The sequence below is a fragment of the Serinus canaria genome, chromosome Z (assembly GCF_022539315.1).
Source record: "Serinus canaria isolate serCan28SL12 chromosome Z, serCan2020, whole genome shotgun sequence".
NCBI lineage: Eukaryota > Metazoa > Chordata > Aves > Passeriformes > Fringillidae > Serinus > Serinus canaria.
Window position 1 is genome coordinate 51,412,392 of NC_066343.1, and position 25,172 is coordinate 51,437,563.

Below are 25,172 nucleotides of genomic sequence, written 5' to 3' on the forward strand. Positions count from 1 at the left end.
ACTCTATGGTTGAAAAAAATAAAGCTAAGACATTATTTAAATTCGGAGCAACTATCTTTATTTCAAAGTATCACTTGCCCCTTTTCTAGGTAACCAGATAACTCCAACCCATAGCAAATCAGAACCATTACAGCTTAATTCACTAATTCCAAAAGGTAAACAAACAAATCCTTTCTCAGCATACTGCAGGGTGGTAGGTAGGAGTTAGTCCTGGAAAAATTTCCTTTCTTGGGTTTTTTGGGGTGTTTTTTGGTTTTTTGTTTGTTTGTTTGTTTGGGTTTTTGTTGTTGTTCTTGTTTTTGGGTGTTGTTTTGGTTTTTTGGTTTTTTTTTTACGCACAGATCCTACTTGATTTGCAGGAGTATCCATTTCACTTACTTGCTAAACTCAGGTAGAAATTACACCCAGTCCTGAGCTCTGGTTCATAACTGGTTTCTGCCAGAAGAAGTAATATCTGTAAGTTTTACAATGTAAAGTGGTTATTAACCATATCCTTTTGTACAGATGAAAAGAAATCAAGGATACAGAGTGCTAAAACTGTAAAATTATTTCAGTGATAAACAAAATTTCCACAAACTTTATTTACTAGATAAGGAAAACAGTCCCAGTGGAGGTGGACTTAGCGCTCATTTCTGGGAAGACGATTTGCATCACTTCTCATTACAAATGTCTGCAAGATAAGAATTTGCAGAGCAGTAATTTGTGGTTGCATCATTGCTTTGCAATCCTGAGGTTATGCCAGCAGAGCAGAGTCTCTTGAACCTTCCTCCTGGACAGTTAAAAGCAGTCTGTTCATACAGCTGCCATCAACTCATTTGCCATCACCAGGTAGTCCCAGACGAACACACTGGCGTACATACGAAAATATTTAACAGGAGGACAGAAAACACTGTTCCTAGAGAGTAAAGATCACACCAACCCCATCCTCCTCTGAAGAAGTGCACTTTGCTCTTGACTGCTCAGGGCTTGATAACTGGCAAGCTCCAATGTGAAGGTTGCTGAGCCCGATGTTAGAGAACGCAGAACTGTTGAGTAGCCCTGGACAAAATGGAGAATACACATCACTCAAGTTGGAATAAGGGGAAGATAAGTTAGCATAGGAAGCTGCTTAGACCACAGAGACAGAAAAAAATGAGTGTCAGAAGTATACTGCAGTGTACTAGTAAGTTAACTTCCAATATTACAGTATTAGAATTGCAGCACGTTCATGTCAATAATAATCTTTTTAAAAAGCTGTTCTCCATAAAACCTATTTTAGTAGTATTTACTAGTTCTCTAGCTTACAGCCGAGTACATGCTGGTTTAGCAATCTGAATCTGGCAACTCAATTTGAGGACACATCCTTCTGACCATCAGTAATTAAAATACAATTTAAAAATCCATTCTAAATTTACTTATCCATAACTAAGGAAAAGTAAACTGAAGTGAAATATCATAAAGCATATAAAAAAAGATCAGTTTTATCATTGGTAAGGTAATCACATACCATCATTTCTGCTAGTGGAACAGCAGCGACTACAACTCTGTTATCTTGACGAGACTGGATTTCCTGAATATTACCTCTCCGCTGTGCAAGATCAGCAAGTGCTGCACTGAGATGATCTTCACTTACTGTGATTTCTAGGTTCATCAGGGGCTCCAGTATTTGTATACCAGCTTTTTTTAAAGCCTATATGGAAAGGAACGAAGTTACACTTGTTACGATGTACTCTTATGGGCTTTTTAAAATAAAATTGACATAAGTACTTGTATCACTGAAGCTGACTCTCTACTTGCAAAAGCTGTAAATTCCCCATCAAGGGCATTACTAGGGCATGCAAAGAGGAACAATAACCAGATATTGATGCACATGTATTTTCCCAGCAGTAGATCATGCTACTGTGTTTACAGCAGCTTACAGTTTAACTGTACCTTTTGTAAGCAACGGGAGACACAGGCTGATACCATTGTGTGCGAGGTGTCTGGGTGCACTGTCAGTGATTGCACTGTCACATCTATATCTTGAACTGGGAATCCAAGCAGAGGACCTGGGTAGGACCATGAAGAAGAGATAAAAGGAAAAAAAAAAAAAAAAAAGCTAATTTGTTTTCAGAATATTAAGACACATGCAAAAATTTTTCAGAATTAACTTGAAGTTTCTCACTTTCCTCTTTGCTCTTTCCTTTCCTGTCCTCTCCCCAGGGGTGCGGCTACTGGTCATGTTCCTCATTGAGAGGTTTTTGTCACTACCTAACTTTACCAAAAGAGACAAAGTAATGCAGACTCGTACTTTCTTACTCTCTATCAAAAGCACAGATAAAAACACAAAAAGCACAGAACCAGAACCTCCTGAATATACTTATCCAGACAACCACTGCCAGAAAGTTATTTTTAAATACATTATATTTTCTAAAATGAGTCTCTTGAACAATACATCATTTAAGAAAGCAGGGAAAACTTTTGTTTAACCAGAAGACAGAATACTTTCTCTATTTTTCTTTTGAACACAATATAATTACAGCAATGCCTGATACTAACACATAACCAAAACTCCAGGGGGAATTCAATTCCATAAAGGATAACTAGTGTCCTAGGCAGATTACCTCCAACCCAGGACTCTCAACAAGACCAAACTGTCTTAGACTAGATATGAGACCCGAACCATATCTGAGAAAAGAAACATCACTTTTTTTTAACGGAGAACATGGCCAGGTATTTTTATTTTTTTAAAGCACTTAATGGCATCAATTTTAGGCTGGAGACAGCACAGTTCTGAAGTTTCTTCAAGAAGCATAAAGAACGCACATGGTTAAGACATTCCGCAGCCAAAGATACAAGATGGTTTCAAATTCCACAGAACAAATACGAAAAATCACTTCTTGCTGGTTCTTAAATTCTCCTTTGTTAATCCACAACCTATTGATTTTACTGTAAGGCAGTTTTTTGCCCACAGGTTACTTAAGACTTCCTATTTTTAATTAAAAGTCAAGGACACTTTTAATTTATTCAAGGGTACTTTAATCCTTTAGAAAACACAGACTTTCCAATTAGGTAAAGCTTTTTACTGAAAACTCAAGGGTTTAGCATATTTGAAATTAAATAAAATGCATTACTAACAGTCATAGAAGTGTAATGCATGCTGGTCTATGGAAACATTTCTGTTATATCACTATGGTTGACATGATGTAATACCTTATCACATGCCTTAGTTTACATGATGTAATGCCTTATCACATTATTTACTTTACATGAAGTAAATGCCTTATCTCTTATACCACATGAAAATATAGACCAAAAGAACTCCAAGCCCACTGTTGAGTGACTGAGAAGACCACAATCTTAAAAGCAAACCAAAGGCATGCTGTCTTCCATTCCAGGCAGAGAGAAAAAGATGTCTGGCAATTTTTGTAGTAGAATTTTTTGTAGTTTTTGTTATTTTCCCTTGTACCTTACATATACATTAGTCATACGTATACGTACTATCTTTTTTTCAAGCTACCAAGCAGTTTTTCTTTCCAGAAATTGCTTCTTACAAAAATATTAGACCAGTATAGCTGGCATAACATATCCTTTACCTTGAATGCATGAATTTGTGATTCCATTTTCTATAGCTCCTTGGAGTTCTTTAAGCAGTCCTTCACTGACACTCTCAGCGTAGCTGATGATGGGTTTTGTTGCTGCCCCTTCTCCTGATGTGGGCCTCACCTCTATCTCTGCAGTTACACAGTGTCGTTTATCACCTACTGTTTTGTCCAATATATCTGCAGGGGGAGGAAAAAAAAATAATACATAAAATTCATCTGAAAGCTACTCATGTATCATTTAAAGTAAATCAAGCTACAAATCCAGAAACAAGATGTTCCTTGCAGTCAGACATTTTACCTGTAGCTTGGGCAGCATTTAAGATGGTTTCTCGGTATGCTATTTGAAGAGGTCCCAAATAAGTCTCAATTCCATATTCACGTTTGATTCGGTCATGAATAATTTCTATGTGTAGTTCTCCCATGCCACAGAGGATAGTCTGGTGAGAAGATAATTAAGAGAGAAGTGGAAAAACATGCAAAACTCAGGTTTTAATACAAATTCATTAAGCAATGACTTGCATGCTTCAAATTGTCTATTAAAAATTCTTCTAATTCTAACAGCCATAATACTTCAAATTCTAAGGACCCTAGACATTGCTCTAAGTCATCTAACTTAAACACCATTTAAGTGAGAGTGTTGTTACATAATAAAAAAGATAATACCTAACCCTAAAGACTACGTAATTCAAACCTTTTTCAATACAGAATTGTCAAAAACATGCAGAGCACAGGGTGACTTCCTCTGTTCTGTAAAGCACAAGTGCCGAAGACTCCATTTTAGTTTCATACACTTATCACAGGAACATTCAGAGAGTTCTTTTTAACCAAGAAAATCTCAACATGCAAATGAACTAACTAAAGCATGGTCTTAATGTTCTAAACTAATAGTACTTTTTAATCAAAAACATCTCAATATGCAAATGAACTAAGTAAAGTGTGGTATTAATGTTCTAAAATAATGTTCTAAGATAAGCAATAGAAGATTCATCTTACTTGTCCTGTGTCAGGATCTGGCTTCACTTTTAAACTTGGATCTTCACGCTGAAGGCAGCTCAATGCATTATCCAAGTCTGTACAGAAATATCAAACATTTTATCTGAAGCAAATTCAGTAATTTGAAGATCAGAGTAAATGCCTAAATATCACTTTCCTCAAAACAAGCAAAAGAATCCTAGACAAGCATAGATTTTGACAAAAAAAGTCAGGTCAAATTACAAGTAACCAGCAACTTCTGATTTTATCCCACAAATTACTGTGCTACAAAGTACTTGAATTTAATTATTATACATACTATTTTCAGAGTGATATTTTGTGTTTCTATGAAGACAGACTGGAATCTACAAATTATTCATGAAGCCAGCAAATAACTGATAAGAAAAATGTCAACTCTTACATTATTTACTTAAGTACTTCAAGATGAGTTTGACATGAAATGGTCCAAATGAAAATGTATATCATTTTTTATACAGGGTTTGGGTTTTTTTCTGATTACCCATTATCTTAACTGGTGAGGAAAGCAGGAGAATGATGAACCAAGAGCCAAGACTGCATTCATCATACCTTACAGTCTTCGGGGGAAAAAAGCAACAAAGGTAAACACACAAAAAAGTAAACTTAAACATCCAAACACCACAAAATCAGTAACACCTTATAACCCAGTGGCTCAGCCTCTAGACATGTTGCTCCAAACCTCTTTTCTACCTTACTCCATTCTGTCACAGTACACTGATACTTCACCCCAAAGAAGCTCAGCTTTGTTAGAACAAAGATACAGAATTCAAGGGCATTTCTAAAAAGAGTCATACTACCAAGCTATCTGGTACAGGTACTGTTGAGAAAGACAGATTACAGGACTGTGAGGATGCAAGGATGAACCTTAATGAGATGCAGAGAATTCTTGGCATATAAAGACTTTATAGAGTAAAATGAGAGTGCCAACTGAAAAAAAAACTACATTTCAAGGTTATTTGTACTCCAGACACTATGTACAGCCCATCACTGTAACTGCAGCAAAACTCAGAATACGTACCTCTATCCTTCTATTTCTAAATTAAGAACTACTACTTTTCTAGATAGAAAAACTAGAAAAGTAGCAGTACCTTTGCTATTACTGCATCAAGTAATAGCAAAGGACAATCATGATTGTCCTTTGCTATTACTTGATGCAGTAATAGCAAAGGACAATCATGATCTGAAGTATACCCTCAGTATAAAATCACCAGACAGAACCATACTACATCATTGAGCTGTTAATTTTGTTGAACTCACTCATCCAATTAGGTGGCTGCATTGTACCTTGTTGTCTAGCCATTGAAGGTGGTTCAATGGTACAGAAGAAGACAGGCTCAGGGATCTCAACACCTGCCAGCAGAAGACTGTCTGCACTACTCCCAGACCTCTTCTTTTCCCCAGCATCCCTTCCAGCTCGGCGTGCTGCAGCAACAGCTGAAGCCTTTGATGACACTATGGTATCTCCAGTGGCACTCTGCAGATCAACATAGGGAGTGATGTGAAAAAAAAAAACAAAAAACCCCAAACTCAAAATGTATGCCAAAGCTGGTTACATTTAAAAAAAATCTGTGTAAATGAGATTAATAATTTCTTACTGTCTGAATAGGTTGCATCAAAATAATAGAAGCAAACACAAAACACATTTATTTGAACTTGAGTAACTGATTCAGACCATCATTCCCCTTCCCCACAGGAGGTATCTTCGTGACATGACCCTGTATTTTAAGAGTTACAGTATTAATACCAGCCCAACCTAACAAAATACACCTTCAGCTTTCAGTCTTTTCCAATCCACACTGCAGTTTCCAGGTCAATTACTAATATTTGTAGACTGTGCTATTTAATTTTAGGAGGAAGTACATCTAAATGTACTTCAAATAAAGCAAGTTTACATATGTCACCAGAATCAAGAACATCAGAGATATGGTATCATAGAAGTAGAAAGCACACCAGTGAAACAAGATCCTTCACAGTATCCACATTTTTCATTACCTGTTTTAACCCAACAGTCAGAGCAATGTTGCCAGGCATTAGTGATGGTATTTCAATTTGCTGATCAGCAAAAGGCAGGAGCAGCCGGCTCATTCTCTCCCTGAAAATTAAATTCTCTGTTACTCAGAACTTTAACAGGCATTTCAATACAACATTGAACCACACCTCTATCTTACTCACGTGCAGCTTTTGTTAATATTATATACAGCTGACTGAGGTTTCAATGAACCTGAGTAAACACGAACAAAAACTAGTGGTCCACGACATTTATCATGAAGAACTTTGAATGCCAGGGCACACAGGTCATCCTTGTACCACTGTCTGCAAAACAAAAAGCACAACAAAAAGCATACTTGTAGGATTAATCCACTCATACTAACATTTACCTAAAGTTTCACCCATTTAAGAGGTGATATGCTTCTTACTGCAATGTTAATGGAGGCAGATTTTCAAAAACTGTAATTTGTACCAAAAAATAATAATCTAAGTAGTTCCACCTCCAATAGGACATGTTATGTAAGATGTTATGTGATTCAGACAATACTAAACAGGATTCCTAGATCATGTTTTGCGAAATGACGTCATCAGATTAAAAAATGACAAAATAACTCAAAAGTCCAAGTTTGACAGTTGGAGATAAATGCATTCAATTCCAGTAGAACTGACCAAAGCAGGTTCAGTACTCAAGTGTATTTTTCTGTCCACACATCTCTACTATTATTTAATACCAAAAGACAGTAAATATTTTTTTTTTAAGAATGCTTTGTTTATATAGTTCGTTTTCTTCTTTTGTGTTTTCCTACTTATCTTTCCTTCTTTTTTTCTGAATCTCCTTTTCTGCCTGTACTTACAGAAACTCATATGAACGCTCATTAGGTGCAGGCAAGTACAAAGTAATAGCATCCAGTAATGGCTGCACCCCTTTGTTCTTCAGCGCACTGCCACAGAGGACAGGGACAGCCTTCTGAGCTAGCGTGATTCTGCGGATAGCAGACTGCAGCTGCAAAATAATAATTATTTTCTGTTAATACATGATCTACAATTTAGTTTCACTCCAGCTATTAGATACTGCTAACCAATCTCCAAAAAGCTAAAAAGTATATTTGTAAATACAACATCACTCATCCAAAATCCTTTCACTGCTTTTAGCAAGCTCCAAACCATAAACCCAAACATTTGGATGCTAAAACAGAAGACACTGGTTTTAAGATTTCTAAATATTTCACACAAATCTGCTGCTGTTCTTGTTATAACAATCCTTTGAATTCAGTATAAGTATATTCAGTTGCAACTCACTGCTTTCAACATGCAGTGTCTAAAGATCCAACCACTTCAAAGTAGCTGAGAGGCTTTTTTTGTTAGTGAGAATCAGCAGCTCAGTCACAAACTGCACTGAGTCTACCTGAAAGTGCCATTCACCTTTCCCTAAACTTTTTTATAGCAGCCTAACTTTCAAAAAAAAAAAAAAAAGAAAGAAAACCCCACCTTCCTGAATAAATGTACCAAACTTTTACAATAAAGCCCCTACCATGCCTAAGAATCATAGCATAACTTTATAAAATTCCTACTAACTCTGATTATATTGTTCTAAATCCACACTACTGATAATTTACTGAGTAAAATGGAGTGATCTCATTTTATTGAGAAATCTACAAAATCATAATTTGCAAGTGTCAAAGGAAGAATAACCCAAACCCTTGCAATAAGAGCTAGTAAACACTTGTAAAAAAATACCTTGTCAGCTGGTATTAAGTCAAAATTTTCACTATTTTCTTCTAGAACCAGTTCAGCAAATTCATCATCCAGATCTGCAACCTTCAACAGAATAGTTCCTTATTATTTGGCATACAGCAGTTTCACAGAAAAGTTACATATTTTACTTATTTAGAATATATAGATAAACAGAGCAGACACAAAGCCTTTAAAGACATCAGCAATTATAAACTCAGATCATATAAAATTATGAAAATGAAGGCTACAAGAAAGGATGGGGGGAAAAATCCCCTTATAAAGCTGCTGTCTAGCAAGACATCAATGGGAGAGAGAATGCTAGTACTTCTCCATGAAATGGAAAAAAACCTTTAGCCATACAGTGACAGCCATGAAGGGTTTAACAGATGTACTTCAGTCCTGCAAACATGGGGAAGCCTGAAGTAAGCAGCAAACAACCTTTACAAGCCAAGAGATAATAAGCTGGAAAAAACAGACAAGCATCATGGCATTTCGGCCTTCTTCATGTCAAGGGTTTCTAGGTCCAAGAGTATGTCTCTGTTTTCAAACCATACCAGTTAGCCTGACATGTAACTTAACTCCTTAAACGTCTAACATACATCCCTGCACTGTCACAGACTCAGGACACGCAAGCACAGGAAAGCAGGAAAGCATTCTGCCCTCTCTATTGGCTACATACCAATTGGGCAAATTCTGAAATAAACTCTTGACAAGCAGTTAGAAGTCTTAGCAAGTTAATAGTTAAAACATGAGAGATAAAGGAAATAGTTCATTTAATTAAGTGAAAGTAACATGTGCAAATGGCCAATATTCAAAATGCCATAATCCCTGTAAAATGATAAGGATAAGGAATATTAACAGCATAGAAAGCATTTCAAAAAATATTTTACAAACACAAGGTTATCTCAATTATCACACTACTGGTCCACCCCTTCCTCCTTCAGGAAGAGCCCAGAAAACAAAGGGGAAAAAACCAACACTGTTCTTACAAACCTTTCTACATGACAACGTATTTCTTAAGAAAAAAGGCTGGGTATTAACACTGCCATTTTAAAACTTACTAAGTTTGAAAAACAGATTGTGTATATGTTCTACTAAACTCAGAGCAATATAAAATAGATCTCTCCAATTTCAAGGAAACTGAGAGCTACCATAGTCTGTTTATGCACTTGCACAATGTTATTCAAAGCTGTCTGGAAGGCAGCCCTTCCAACAAAAAGGATTGATTTATTATTGGATTGAGCTGCTTCTAATACAGCATTTAGTGCCATTCTGACAAGGCCTGAAACATCCCATCTAGCTTTTAGCTGTCACTTCAGAAGAATATGGATACTCTGCAGGTTTCAAATCACATCTGTCATGTTTCATGTGAATGTACCAAATATATTTTGGCATCTAAGACAGTAGAAACACTGTCTGCTTTTAGCTTCCCCAGCACAAAAGAGACTGACAAATTGTAGGAACTCCATTGGAAAACCACTAATGGGGCTGGAGCGCAGCTGGAGGCCCAGAGAGATGGGTTTGTCTGACCTGGAGAAGCTAAATCAGGATGCAAATACTGTCTCTTACTATTTGAACTAGTGGTAGTGGCGCTGCTTCAGGGAAAATAGAACCAGATTCTCCTCAGAGGTACACAAGGAGAGCACCAGCACAGCAGTCCCAGCTTGCGCCACGGTAAAATCCCACTGGACATAAAGAAATTATGGTCAAGCACGGGGACAGGCTGCCTACAGAGAATTACCATCCTTTGACCTGAAAACTCAACTGAACAAGCCTGAACAAGTCAACCCAATGCTTTAAGCAGATCACTTAATCAGACACTTCCAGAGGTCTCTTTCAGCCTACTTTCCCTACTGCTCTGAGTAATTATTTTAAATATATTATGTATTTACTTTAGAACTTTACTTGTTCTATTAAGGTATTTCTTGCATCCTGGACTTCTTGGAACAGGTTTGGATCATCACTCTCCAGCAGCAGCTTTCGCTCAAAATTTTTTCCATCATCCACATCAGAAGTAGGTTTCCAAATTATTTGCTCCTTAGTCACAACATCAACCAGTCCTCTGAAGGTCTTGGCTTCCCCAATAGGCAACTGCAAATCGAACATAGACTTTAGACAGATGCAAAAAATTTAAGAAAGTACTTCAATTCAAAAGATGTTAAACAAGCATTTAATTTCTAAGCTTACCTGTAACAGTAAAGGTTTTGTCTTCAACTTTTGTTTGATGCTCTCGACAGCATATGTAAAACTACAGAAAAAGACACCAAGTTAAACAAAACTTTATATTAGTATGATAGGCTCACCATTCCCTATTTACTGCAAAAATTACTTTTAGAATTATACAAAAATATGCATTTCCATAACCAAAGAACTATATAGTATTAACATAAGTATTAACATAATTGTGTTGCTCTATGCTTAACAGAAAATGCTAGACATTCTCTTATAAGCTTCTTAACAATGAATAAAATAACTGCCTGAATACCTTGCCCTGTTTTTGTCCATCTTGTTCAAGAAGCAAATTCTTGGTATCTGGTGTTTGTCTGCTTGTCTCCAGACTGTCAGAGTTTGTGCCTAAAGCAAAAGACAAAATGGAAACATTAGTGTCAACACCTGAGCTACATGTTCCCCAACAGCACTGAAGGTCTGAGTTGAGAGTAGAGAAGGGAGCTGTGCTGTGTACTGTGACAATCCCATACCTAACATCACAGATGAACTCCAAAAGCAGCTTTGTCTTATCTTGTCTCTCGGCTGTTGTCATTTCCTTTCTTGCACTAAGGGCATGCAGGCATAGTGGCAAGGGAATGTGAAGAGAAACGAAGCATTATGGGGGGCATATATGGGGAAAACTCTGTAAGGTAGTGACTTTACGCTTTATTGCCAAATTACTTAGGCACACACAGGCGAGCCTTTTTATGGCTACACATACAACACTAAAAACTGCTGTGGGTTTAACAGTAATTTGTGCACTGCTGGTCCATTTATCATATGTATTTTTATTTGAAAATTAAAGTGGGTATATAGAAAAATTAGCTCAGATTCAGTAACAGTCTCTTACCACTACATGGAATAATGCAAGAATTTGCTACAGAGTTTTAAAAAAAAAACAAGTAGATCTAATTGCTTTGTTTTTGAGGGTGGAGGCTATTACTCAGTTCAGGTTCATATTTAATGGCACCTAAATGTTTTCCAGTAGCAAGTTAAATAATGTGGCTTACAGTGATTAAGAGTTTCCTCATCCAGGAAAAATGTATGTCCCATGCAAGAGGGACTGCACATGTACTTTTTTACAGGATTGAACTACTGAAACATCTCCTGCTGTAAAAAGTCCAGTTCTAGCCTGCCTTCACTTTTTCTGCACTCTATTAAAAAGGCCACTGGGGAGGGAAAAAAACTGCCTGAAAATTATCTATTTTCTACATATGAAAATGTGAAAATGAGAAATTGGCCTGTATTAATTTCATTCCGTTTGTGGAGCCAGTCAGAAGCATTCACCTCAATCAACATTTGTAAAAGACAGCAACAAAAAAAACAAAACCATTCCAAACTTATAATGGTAATTGCATTTACTTGCTGCTCATTACCATGGAAATTCCTGTGCACTACAAGATTTAAAATTAAATGCTCAGCTTCCTGAAGCTAATTTTTTATAAAAGCATTGAGAGAGCTAATACAGAGAAAAATCTCCGTACATTATTTCAGCCTGAATAAAGTCATTTAACGCTACGGGAAAATAACTGAGTGACTGGAGGCAGAATCAGAGAAAACTGAGAAGACACATTCACCCTCTAAGAGAATTTGTAACTGTGGAAACTACAGGGTGAGATGCAGTTGCTATTCGCCAGATAGGATGTGGTCAGCATGCCTGACTTCCCACACACAATATATGCTGAGTAGAGTGAAGACACTGTGTCCAGGTTCTGTTTAAATCCTTGCAAGAGGGGGAACTCCATGGTACCATATAGCTGGTAAACCACATAGCAGCTGTCAACCAAGGGAGAAAAAAATAAGATTTCTTGCTGTTGAACCAGGAACCGTGGCAAGGTCACTGACATACACCTCCATTTTAAAGGTGACCTTAGATGTAACACTGATAGTACCCAGCTAGAAGGTATGACCACTCCCACTGAACATGATGCATGACTACAGTCACTGCAGCTCCACCTAAACACAAAAATAGTATTGAAGCAAATTAAAAATGGGCAGAAGTTGTCTCCTGGGAACTTCTGGGATCAGTCAACAGGCTGAACTTGTCTTCATTCCTACAGCGACATCTATTGGGTAAAAAATGTACTCTATCCATGCTGAATGACTACCTCAAACTAGCTTTGGTTAGGGATTAGAGCTGGTTAGCATATTGCTTTGAAGACACTTCTGCAGCCAAATGCTATCACCAGAAGTCTTCAAACCTTAACCTGTCACAGTTTTCAATTACATTAATGAGAAGTGCTATTTCATAAACTGTTACTTCTTAGTCCTGTAAGGGTGCTAACAGTCACTAGCATAGGTAACATACTGCACTGTGAAGGCCCAGGGTTTCTCTTAACCTGCTGGCATGTCTCCCTGGATCTTTCGTGAGGCACCAAAAGATCAATTAAGGACCCTTTAGGAGGGTGTCCTTCTGTTTGCATATGACCCTGAACAAGGTAGTTGATCCATGCTCTGATCCAATGGACCATTCAGTGAAGGATCCCTGGGTCCCCATAATGGAACACTGACAGACTGAATTGGGCACAAGGATTTCGTCTTTCCTGGGGAACTGAAAGACTAAACAAACACAAAGGGTTTGAGAAAATTTCTCCCCTTTATCATGACAGACTGCACACATATACACACACACAGAAAAAATCTAACAGTTGGTTTTACCTCAACACCAGCTGAAGCATCAAATACCGCTACTGCTCCATCCAGGACTCTCAAACAACGCTCAACTTCCACTGTAAAGTCCACATGGCCTAAAAAACAATCTTCCTTTTATACCATCATAATTCAAACAAGCACCATTAATAGGTCATTACACATTAAACAATATTTTTTTTCTTTCAAATCATGTCAAAACAGCTTTTTCTTTGCTTGCAGAGAAATACATCTATCAGTCTTTGGATTAAACAATACTATTATAATGCAATCCTAGAACTGAGAACAATTTAATGGGGAAACACCTGACCTCCCTTTATATAAGCTAGATTTGGAATCAGAAAGCAATAATTACCCAAAGCTGAACAGAGTTTAGTATAGGTGTTTTTATTGATGCAATTAAACCAATTAAATTTTACACCACATTTAAGACAAAGACACTCTGTGACACTCCACCTCACCCTCTCTCCCTTCATAATAAGAGTGCAACTAAAGAACAGTACCTGGGGTGTCAATCAGATTGATTCTGTAGTCCTTCCAGTCAAATGTAACAGCGGCAGACTGAATGGTAATACCACGTTCTCGCTCTTGTGCCATAAAATCTGTCACTGTGTCTCCATCATCAACATCTGCAAAGAGAAAACAGGATTGGGTAGGCAATCAATTCAAAATCTTAAATTGTCTTTGAATACAGATGTCAAGAGAGAGTTGGAAATAGTCCCTTTTACATATATATATGTGAGCCATGAAAATTAGCCTTTTTGAAAACATTACAACATCAGGTTATTTACCCAGGCTCCCTTTCCTAGGAATAAATGCCCTGCAAGTGAAAGGCAAGCAATTCCAACAACCTTTTTGTTTTTCTTAATCCCAGTAAAACCATGAGCATCTTAAAAACTAAGAAAAGTCCAAAATCATGAACAAACTACAACTTTAAAAAAACCTGGCTGCACTCACTGTATGGAATGTGACTGGCATTTTAAATTTGGTAATCAAAAGGTAATTAAATCAAAAGTAAAGTAAAAACAAACAAACAACCAAGTAAAAGGTTGGGCTTTGTTTACTTTTTAATAACAAGAGAAGCAGTTCACATTTTTAAATTAGCAGGATCCCAAGTTCAACTGCTTCACAAGCCGAACATCTTCTATTAGTCATACAGTATTGAGAACAGGGTATAAAACTTAAAATGTAGAAACAAAACACAGAGGCTGCTGTGACCATTGCAATGTTGAAGAATTCTACTAAACTTGCTGTATCAAAGAAGTCTTTCCGTGTCATGGCTTTCAAAAGAAATAAGATACTTTTTCTCACTCTGCCCTCTTCATAGGTCAAAAGAGAACTCAACAAACTGCTTTACCAGAATGGCCAATTAGCAATCAGCAAAATAGTGAGATTTTGTAATTAAATGTTAAACAAAACATAACATGCTGAAAGTAAAAGAAAAATATCAACCTATGATATCTGAAATCAAACTTGCCTTAGTGCAAAAAGGAACAGGTATTAAAATTCAATTAAACTGCAGCACAACTTTGGAACAACTGCAGAGACATGAGGTATTCCACCAGCAATTGAACTGCATGTAATTGTACACTATAAATTTCTTAAACCTACTGAAATTCAAAAAGCTTTTCTAACCTCCAAGTGTTCTTATATATCCAGAATAATACAGCATCCTCTCTGTTGTCGTAGTTTTGCCTGCATCAATGTGGGCCATAATGCCAATGTTTCGGATTCTGCATAAAGTGAAAACATTGAGGTTAGTGCAGTAATTTTTTAAGCCTTATGATAATTCTTATTTGCATAGTTAATATTTCCCAAGAACAGCACACCAGATTAATAGCATTGTTTCTCTGCTGCATATCTGATATAGTGTACACTCCAACACTGAAAAATGTCAGTATTGATATGGTAGATTTTCTTCAAATCAATAATACTGAACAGTGTTTCAACCAGTTTCCAAGCTCTGCTTCAAGGAAGGCCCTCTCTTGGGATCATGCTCACCCATCTGCCCTCCCAACAAACAGAAACAGTCCCTCCCCTCTCTTGTCCATCCCAATCCCTGGTGCTGTAAACAACCTATTGCATATATACGCTTTACACCCCAAATACAATACACCCAAGTTCTCATGAAGCTGTCCTTGATCCGGTTCAGCCTACTCTTCCTTCCTGAAGGACCTCACCAGTAGCTTCCAGAACCGTTTTGCTTGTTTTGCACAACACAGGCTTGTAATCAGCCCCCACTCACCATTAATGCTGGGCTGACCTCACCCTCAGGTACACACTACCCTTCCAAGAGAACTTCAGCACTTCTGCACTTCTCTGGCAGCTTAGCCCCCAGTTGCCTTGCCCTCATCAAACGTGCCATGCAAACAAAGCACACGGCCCTGCCCATCGCAGAGTCTAGTTGCCCAGACATCTTTTCCCCTTCTTCAACCTCCCAGAAATACCATGGATTTGGAGCTTCCCTATCAGCCTGGTTTTGTTTATGATGGTGCAAGCAAGAGACAACGCAGTACCTCTGTGCCACCAGCAAGCACACTCTATTGAATGCCACAAGGGTAAAGGTAAGCAAGTACTAACTTCATATTAAACATGCATATCAGACAGGTATAGAAACAACCTACAATTTCTTTATCCCATCAACTGTTCTGACTGAAGTTACATCCCAACAATAAACTAGCTTGATGTACCTGGATATATGAGGATTAATGACAGAATGCAGAGACTTAACATCTCCTGGAAACAAAACAAACAAACAAACAAAAAAAAAAAAAAAAAGAAACAACTTTTCAGACAGAACCCAATGTAGAAATATATTTAAGAAAACTTTAAAAAAATCTTATTTAAAAAAAAGATTCAGGGCCACAAGTCATGACAATCTGTAATCTCTACCACCTCAATTTTTTAAAGATATAAACCTAATTTTAAATAAACCTCTCCCCCCCTCAAAAAAAGAGAATGCTTGAGAAAACAGCTGTAATTTACAAAGAAGAGAAAAAAGGCAACACAGGAAAGTATCATCATCCTACTCTGCAGAAGCACACCTCAGTTCAAGACAACTGTAATGCTGACATTCATCTGAACTGGTGATTAGATAATCAATTTGAAAAGTTATTTTTTCCTTATGCCTTAAAGCTATACAGCTTAATTCCCAGGAATAAAAGGTAAGCTGACCTGTGTTGAGAAAATATGGGACTGGAAAATTTTAAAAGCTATTTTCTTGCAAGATACATTCTTTCTCACACAGCTTAGAGAAAAAATAGGTTGTCAAGGTAATTTTTTACAAAACTAACCCAAATTCAGTTATTCAAGCTATTGAAGTTGTGTTTCAGGAAAAAAGTAGTATAGTTCATCTTTGACAGGCCACACAGAATTCAACAATATTTAAGCTAACATTGCTTTACCACCTACAGATCGTCTGTCTCATCAGAGACACACTGAAGACACATCTTAAAGGAACCCTTAATGAGGGGTTCTAGCACACTTCACAACTGACCTGACTTATCATAACATGTACCTTTGCTTACTATTGTTTTCTAAAGGCTACACTGTGAATCTACTGAGAAAACAGCAGCAACACTCTTCAGTCCCTGAGCCATCCAAGTGCTCTATTTATATTTCATGCATTAAATTCTATAAAGAATGACCAAAAGAATACAATAAAACAGAAGGTGTACAGAAATAAAAAGTGCTTTTTGCTTTTATTCACTTTTAAATTAATCCTTACTATACAGAAAATAGCATAAATTTATACCTGGTGGAGAACTGTAGTTTCTCAGACTGCAGTTTCGCTGTGTCACACCCGTGACTCTCATTTTTGTATTTCTGAAATACATGTACTTGAAAGAAAAAAGAATCACAGAGAATGTTAATTGTTACGACTAGCTACTTTGCAGCCACATTTTTGGCAGCTGTAGAAAAATAAACTAAAAAAAAAATCTACAGGAACAGATATTGTTGCTGTATATTTATGATATTTATATAAGGTCAAAACACCAACTATTTAAAAGCAGATGCTTGAAGTTGATGTCCACACTGAGGTTTAAACCAAAGTTGATCCAAATAATATTTGGGATATTCGGTAAAAACTTATGGCACCATCAAAATATTTTTCAATAGCCAAAAATTTTTAAATACATCTAATTACTTGTGTAAATAATTTAACAATGACAAGAGTTACGCAGTCAAAAAATTCACACAAAATTTACAAATGCAGTTCCTAATTCTGAAGTCCCATTCCAGCATGAAAGTACGCATTGTCCAGAGGCCAGCCATTAAAGACCAAAAAACCCTAACAAAAACCAACACATCAATTAAAAAAAGCTTACTCAGAACAACACAAGTGTTCCCCTTGCTCAGAAAGTATCAAAACTGGTGGAAAGCTTACCTTATTGCACAAACTTGATGACTTCAATGCATTCACTGAAAATTTCCCCATAATTCTCAACATTCTGCCTCCCATCTCTAAAGCCGTTCCCTGGCAAGAAAAGTAAACATTGTACAAAATGTTTATGACAGGAAAAAGGCTAACCATGTTCCTCTGACATAACTAAATCACAAAACTTCATTCTTTTTTATGGGAAATCAGGTTAATATTTTTCAAGTTATTGCTTTGCAAGTTAAATCAGTGTCAGATCTGTAATAATAATATTATTAAGCCTTAACAATGCAGCATAAATGCATGCCCACAAACACTAAATACATTTCTCCAGGAAACATTAAAGCAGAATAATGAAAATTAGAGTTTACACTCACTCTCAGATCTTCGATTACTGGGGAGCAAAGTGCATATAGCTTTTCTAGTCTTGAAGAACAAAGGATGACAGGCCAAAGTACCTATTTAGGTCAGAAACAACAGAAAATATTAAGTACTATGACCTTTTAAGCATAGCCAAAAAACACGGCAACAAATAGCCCAAGTGCAGCAGCGTCAAAGGCATTCCTAGATGGCTGCTGGTTATTTGAGAAGACATCACTGTCCAGCTCCCGTGACTTTCTGCTTCGTAGTAATTTCACAATGAACAGTAAGCGGCTCAGCGCACACTCTCACCTCCACTCCCTCATCCTGCAAGCCGCGCACGTCTCCTGATGGTGCGGCCGCAGTTTGCTGACAGGGGAGCGGGAAGAGCGCGCTGCCTTCACGTTGCCCGTGACGAGTCCCCAAGCCTAGCCTAGCCGAGCCCCGCCAGAAGCCGATCCCCCGAGGCTCTCCGCAAAGCGACACCGCCTTCCTCGCCGCCTTCCGAACACCCAGGGCGTTTCGTGCGCCGGCTCCGGGTCACCTTCCGCCCCCGGACCTCCCACTCGGCCCAGGCCGGGACCTGCCTCCGTCAGCACAGCCGCCGGAAAGTAACCCGCTTCTCCATTCCCCCGCTACCTCACCTCCCTCCTGCGTTCTGCTCTCCCGCCACAACCTGACAGACCAGACAGCAAAAAGCGCCTCTTGGGCCTGTCCCGCTCCATTTCTTCCTCTCTTTCTAGCCTCGCCAAGCCCGGCACGAAGCCCTCGGGGGCGCGGACCGCCGCCTCGCAGCCGGTAGGAACCAAAGAGGCGCACGGAAGAGTTTCCATTCGGGGCCACTTCGCGAGAGGCCCTCCCTTTCCGCCGCGGAGGAGGCCGCGGGGCTGCCGACATGGTGGGAGCCGGGGCTGTGGGATACGGCAGCAGGGGGCACGGGACGCGGGGTCGGGATGGCGGGATGCAAACATCGGTGCAGGGGAGGGACGGGCAGGCTGCGGTAGGCCGGGTGGGCCCCGCAGCGAGGGCACCGCCGTCGAGCCGCCGCCTCCCTGCGTGTGGCGGAGGAGCCGTCACGGGCCCGTGGGCGCCCGTGCCCGCTGACCGCTCTGCCTTTGTGCCTACAGCCGCAGAACGAGCACATCGAGCTCCACCGCAAGCGCTATGGCTACCGGCTGGACTACCACGAGAAGCGGAGGAAGAAGGAGGGCCGGGAAGCGCACGAGCGGTCCCGCAAGGCCAAGAAGATGATCGGGCTGAAGGCGAAGCTCTACCATAAGCAGCGGCATGCCGAGAAGATACAGATGAAAAAGACGTGAGTGTCCGCCTCCTCTCTGATACCGTCTCGTCATCTTGACGCTTGAAGAATGAGATGAGACGATGATATTGTTACAGAGCTCACTATTGCTTGAGTCGCATGTTACGGTCTTGAATAGCGATCAGGCTGTAGAAGGAAGGGGGCTCTGCCGCAGCAGACACATTTCAGTGTCCCTCTCTTTTAAATGAATGTTATCAATTTGGCTGCTAGAAGTACTTCCTGAGACAAGTGTTGATAAGCAGTAACCGTGACTAATGTAATCATGACAAATAGTGAATGCAATTCCTTGGAACTTTTATATCAGCCGCTGTGTTAGTGTAGCAAGAGGCAGTATTTTTTTAATGGTTAATAGCAAATATACAGTACCATATGAAGTATTTAAGCAAAAGGTGAGACCTGTCTTCAGGGATAAACAGCAGTGTCAAGCATAGACAATAAAAGCATTTTTCTGTAAATTTTATCTGTTATCTAGAACTTGAAATCAAAACTGTTAATGATGCCTGAAAACTAGGGAAGAAAACAGTACTCCATAGTATAAGGCCTATAGAGCAGGTATTTGTTTATTCAGCGCTGGGAGTGAGGGGGATTGCTGCACCACTCACTTGTCCACTCTTTCCACGGTGCTAGGTCTTTTACTTTTTTTACTTAATGTGTGCATTATGCTTTCATAGCCTTCATATTGCAACATATTTTCTAATTACATGATTATGTAAGCCCTTGTAGCACATGTGTGGTTTCCACACAAGGTGGCCGCCAGCCTCCTGGTGGTTGTTTTGGATGAAGTCTCATAAGTCTTTTTCAGGCTTGAACTTTTCACCCCTGGTTCCTGGCTCCATAAGATTGTCTGCTCAAGCAGCCCGTGCTTTTTGCAAAAGCAAAAAGCTTTTTGCAGTTAGCTTGTTCTGCTAAATTTGCAGAACAAATTTAGGTTAGGCTAATAATTTACATTTTATTAAAACGTTCTTCATTCACTCACTGTGTTACAAAGTAACTAGGCAACAAGATAATGTTTCAGCCATGCAAAAAGCTGGAACTTTGCAGAAAGAAGTAACTACTTCTAACTATCTTGTTGCCTAGGCATCATAAACACTCTCATTAATTGCTAATGAACCTCATACCTATCCGCTGTGTAGTTTTTGCTGGTTTCGAAGTGTAGATACCTGTTTTCCTCTGCTACTTTTAGAGATGATGGGTTTATTAAACCATTATTAGTTTGTGGGTCTTTTCTTCTCCTCAGTAAACAACCTCAAAATTAACAAAACATGGCTCCTCTTACAAACACACATTCCTCACATATGTAAGCATTACCATCAAATCTCAGAAGAGGAATTGAACGAATTTTTTTGTCAGCAGAGAGGAAGGCTACCCTCTCTCAAAGTGCTTGGCTGTTTGCTTTGGGTCACACAGAAATTCCTTAAAGAGGTGCATGTTTTTCTTGTGTTCCTGTCCTGCTAGGAAGTGAGAAAATTAAGGGAAATTAGTAGTTTACCTTGAAAATTATTTAGTATTATTCCTAAAATATAAATGCATAATATTTCACAAATACCTCTTAAATAAAAATTTGAGCAGGCAAAGGCTAAGTTAAAATGGTATATCTAAAAATAATTCTTTTTTTCTTGTGCTGTTAATACTGGTTTTCTTTCTTTGCAGCATTAAAATGCATGAGAAGAGAAATACAAAGCAGAAGAGTGATGAAAAAACACCCAAAGGAGCTGTTCCAGCATACCTGCTGGACAGAGAGGGCCAGTCACGGGCCAAGGTCCTTTCTAACATGATCAAACAAAAAAGAAAAGAAAAAGCTGTAAGTAAATGTATCAAAGTTCAGATACCTAAAATTACCTGTAACAACAACCACTTTATATTGCTGGTGCTAAGGTTACTTCAAGCAAAGACTAATTAAATCATGAAACCTTGAATAACTGAAGGGTTTAGGACAATGTGACTATATACAGTATCTTGATTTTTGGAACTTATAAGTGCTAATTAAAATAAGTGGCTATGAGTTGCATAACAACTATGGTCTACCCCTTTGCTTTCCAAAAATTTTATCATATGCTTTGTTTTCTCCACTTTCATTTAAATATGTGACAGGTAAGAGTATTGACTTTTTTTTGTTTGTTTGTTTTACCCTCCTTCCAGGGGAAGTGGGAGGTTCCTGTGCCAAAGGTTCGTGCGCAAGGAGAAACAGAAGTTTTAAAGGTGATCCGTACAGGAAAGAGAAAGAAGAAGGCGTGGAAGAGGATGGTTACAAAAGTTTGTTTTGTTGGAGATGGCTTTACTAGGAAGCCTCCTAAGTATGAGCGATTCATTCGACCAATGGTAATGTTTTAACACCTTAAAGAACATTTAAGTAATAATTATTTTGATTTACTGCTGTGATTTTCTGTGTTAAAGAAACTTTCTTGTATGATTATGCACTTGATCATTACTCATGTAGAACATTTCCTGTTAGTTTCCTTGCCAAAATATAAACCTCTAATAGCATGGGGGTGGGGAGATGCCTCTATCGTCCCAGTCTATGTTGAAATACCTGCTTTTATTCCTATAACTCAGATGATGCCTGTAAGTTAAAGCTACAGGCTTTCAAATTAGCATGGGAAAATCTTTATCAAAAGTACTTTGCATATATTTTAAAGATGGAGGTGTCTTTTTCAAGCTGCACTGATTCTCCGAACTGCATAAGCCCACTTCGGAATTCCCTCCTTTTGGCTTAAATAAGCTTGAAGCACAGAGACAGTTGTGACTGTGAAGGGAAAAGCTGTGCCTCCAGCCCAGCCTTTACTTACACAGCTGCAGGAGCAGTGCCTGGGCTCTTATCAGCCTGGCAGTACACAGGCAGAAAAGCTGAATTCAGTGAAATAGAGTTGTTTTTATATAAATAGCCATTCCTGTTGCCTTACAGGACTCAGCAATCACTGTGCAGGCTGCCCATTGAATTGTACTTCACTGCTAGTTTGATGGTCTTACACAGCAGCCTTGGAAAGATTTTCTTGACACAGAAAAATTTTTGGTACATAATGATAAAGTACCCTCCATGAAGTGCAGGTCACTAGATAAAAACTGCTATAGGAGATGGGTATGTCATATTTTGCCATACTTCTTCATGGAACAGAAATTGTCCAAGGTAACAAATATTATTATTGAGCTACTACTAAATACTGACATCCTGAAAACATACATGGAAAGTTTTATCTTTTCATTAACCAGATTTTAAAATAAGTCTGTCAATCTACAATAGGCAGATGCTATTCTGTATTCTAAGTTGTTTCATTCTTCCTAGTCTCTCTAAACATATAGAGATAAGGACATAATTCCCAACTAGATCAATTGTGAGACTTTAAAGCAAATATTAACTCATTCTAATGCTCTTTATGCAACAGGGCTTACGTTTCAAGAAGGCACATGTGACACACCCTGAACTTAAAGCTACTTTTTGCCTACCTATCCTTGGTGTAAAGAAGAATCCATCATCTCCTTTGTATACACAGCTGGGAGTAATTACTAAGGGTACTGTCATTGAGGTGAACGTGAGTGAGCTTGGCCTTGTGACACAAGGAGGCAAAGTTATCTGGGGTAAGTAAATTTTACTAGTTATACTGCAGAACTACTTTTTAAAGTTTTTAATCTTCATTGCATCATGTATTGTCAGGACCTCATCCTCTAGTCATAATTGATCCATTGTTAAAAGTTAGGTTTGGGCTGTAGCAGAAGCAACTAATAACAACTCTAAAAATACAAGCTTTAAGTGTTGATCTTAGGCATTCCATTCACACTTGCAAAATCAAATTAGATAAAGTTCAGAACAAAGACTCAGCTTGCTTGCTTGTATGTCATATTAAGCAGTGCCACAAATCTGTAACTGTGTGAACCATGAACAATATAATTACATTTGCAGTGGAAGTTGTATGTAAGAGCCTCATTAACAGATTCTGCACCTGGGATGGGGCAGACATGGTGCTTTGTGTGGACTGGGGAACAGCAGGCTGCAAAGCAGTGCTGTTCCATGGAAAGGAACCTGGAGGCCCTGGTCCATGGTGAGGTGAACAGCAGTGCCCTGGCAGCCAGGAGGGCCAGCCGTGTCCTGGGGGGCATCAGGGACAGCATGGCCAGCCAGGCAAGGGAGGGGATTGTCCTGCTCTGCTCTGAGCTAGGGTGGCCTCACCTCGAGTACTGGGGGCAGTTCTGGATGCCACAGTGTAAGTGAGATATAAAACTACTGGGGTGTCCAAAGGAGGGCCACAAAGATGGTGCAGGGTCTAGAGGGGAAGCTGTTTGAGGAGAGGCTGAGGTCATTTGGTTTGTTAAGCCTGGAGCAGAGGACGCTGAGGGGAGATGTCACTGTGGTCTTCAGCGTCCTCACAAGGGGAAGCTGAGGGGCAGGTCCTGATCTCTTCACTCTCATGACTACCAGTGACAGGACTTGAGGTAACAGCACCAAGCTGAGTCAAGGGAGGTATAAGGTGGTATCAAGGAAAAGGTTTTTCATTTGGGCTGTGGCTGAGCAGTGGAATAGGCTTTGCAGGGAAGTGATCACAGCACCAGCCTGACAGATTTCAGGAGACATTTGAACAATGCTTTTAGGTACATGGTGTGGTTCTTGGGGGTGTCCTGTGCATGGCCAGAAGTTGCACTCAGTGATCCTGATGGATCACTTCCAACTTAGCATATTTGATGATTCTGTGATTCTGTTGACTTCATTTAATAGAAGAGTTCACTTGGACATTGTAGGAAACATACGATTTTTTTTTTTTTAATATTCTCAGAACTCTAAATGATCCATTTATTAAAAAAAAAAGCTTTACTGTTTTGCGAACATAGGTTTACTGCTCAGTAGAAGGTAGATTTAGATTTCAAAATGCATTGGAGTCCCTATACTTTAGAGACTTGTTCGTTGAATTTGCAAGCATAGAAAGATCTGTTTTGTACACATGTAATTCCCTTTTCTTTCTAGGGAAATACGCCCAAGTAACTAACAATCCAGAAAATGATGGCTGTATTAATGCAATTCTACTTGTTTAAATTGGATACCAAGCATTGGATGTGGGCACTTACAAAGTAAGTGGACTTTACCCAAATTTACAAAATCTTTGGAACCTTCAGCCATTCCAGAACAGCGACCCCACAAGCCGATGAGGACCTTCAGCCAGAAACAACTGCTCACATTTTTATATTTATCTTTGCTCAGCTGAACATTGTCCAAATAAAGAGATGTAATTTTTATTTGCTCATGTGGTATGGATTTGATCTAAACCTTCTTGGTGTTTTTACAATAGCAGTTTCCTTGCTTAGGTATGTTGTACCTAATTCAGGTCACATTCCCATAGGGGAAATTTCCCATATGGGAAATACAACCACTATGTCACACAATGTCCTGCTGTAACAAGGTATAGAAGAGCATGCTATTTTGTATTCAGCTTCTGGGAAAGCAGAAGATCTGGGAGGCTGCAGCTGGAATCTTACTGCAGACTGACATTAGAAACTAAGCACCAAGTTTGACACTTGCCCCTGCAGAATCACAGGCTTCGGAACATGTGAGCAGCAATGGGGGTGTGTGTTGTGAATGAGATTGCTTAAAAAATTATTGGCAAAGGCACCAGAAAGAAACAGATTTAATATTAAGCAACAGCAAAACGAAGTTCATTTGCAAGATTTGCTCTACTTCTATGAGACAGTTAAGCCACGCTAAAGAAAAAGTGACGCAACAAACCAAAAAACAAAATCCAGTAAATCAAAACAGAAACGAACCAAGAACTATCAAGAGGGCACGTGTCTCTGTGTGTGCACGTCTGTGTGTGTGTGCTTAAGTGCGTGTTACAAAAGGATAGAAAGGGCAAGGATAAAAAAGAAAACAGCCTAAAAGCTTAACAGCACTCAATTGTAACCATACTTAACTTATATTTTAGCCTTAACAATTTAACAGAGGAACAACATTTAACAGGACTTAACCTAACTTGTAATTTAA

General features: G+C 38.8%; 2 protein-coding genes across 5 annotated transcripts; one reads left to right on the plus strand and one right to left on the minus strand.

The window, feature by feature from the left end:
- Positions 1-532: 532 nt before the first annotated feature.
- GFM2 (GTP dependent ribosome recycling factor mitochondrial 2) lies at positions 533-18,783 on the minus strand. Of its 4 annotated transcripts, none has more exons than XM_050986484.1 (22): positions 18,537-18,783; positions 17,910-17,990; positions 17,542-17,631; positions 16,909-16,993; positions 15,845-15,890; positions 14,790-14,887; positions 13,658-13,783; positions 13,164-13,252; positions 10,783-10,871; positions 10,485-10,545; positions 10,203-10,406; positions 8,301-8,381; positions 7,418-7,566; positions 6,747-6,887; positions 6,567-6,666; positions 5,859-6,048; positions 4,557-4,633; positions 3,862-4,000; positions 3,555-3,740; positions 1,912-2,027; positions 1,487-1,669; positions 533-1,038 (listed from the first exon to the last, which is right to left on the minus strand). In XM_050986484.1, exons 1-22 carry the CDS (start codon positions 18,723-18,725, stop codon positions 910-912), a joined length of 2,649 nt encoding a protein of 882 aa, XP_050842441.1. In that variant the 5' UTR covers positions 18,726-18,783; the 3' UTR covers positions 533-909. The 4 variants fall into 4 exon arrangements, with proteins under 4 accessions (XP_050842441.1, XP_050842443.1, XP_050842444.1 ...); XM_050986486.1 differs by having other exon boundaries at positions 10,203-10,388; positions 18,537-18,782; XM_050986487.1 differs by lacking the exon at positions 18,537-18,783 and adding an exon at positions 18,205-18,503.
- Positions 18,662-24,430, plus strand: NSA2 (NSA2 ribosome biogenesis factor). The gene is made up of 6 exons (XM_030237117.2): positions 18,662-18,790; positions 19,020-19,207; positions 20,861-21,011; positions 21,350-21,529; positions 22,591-22,783; positions 24,162-24,430. The coding sequence occupies exons 1-6, from the start codon at positions 18,788-18,790 to the stop codon at positions 24,227-24,229; spliced, it is 783 nt and encodes a 260-aa protein (XP_030092977.1). The 5' UTR covers positions 18,662-18,787; the 3' UTR covers positions 24,230-24,430.
- The last annotated feature ends 742 nt before the right edge of the window (positions 24,431-25,172 follow it).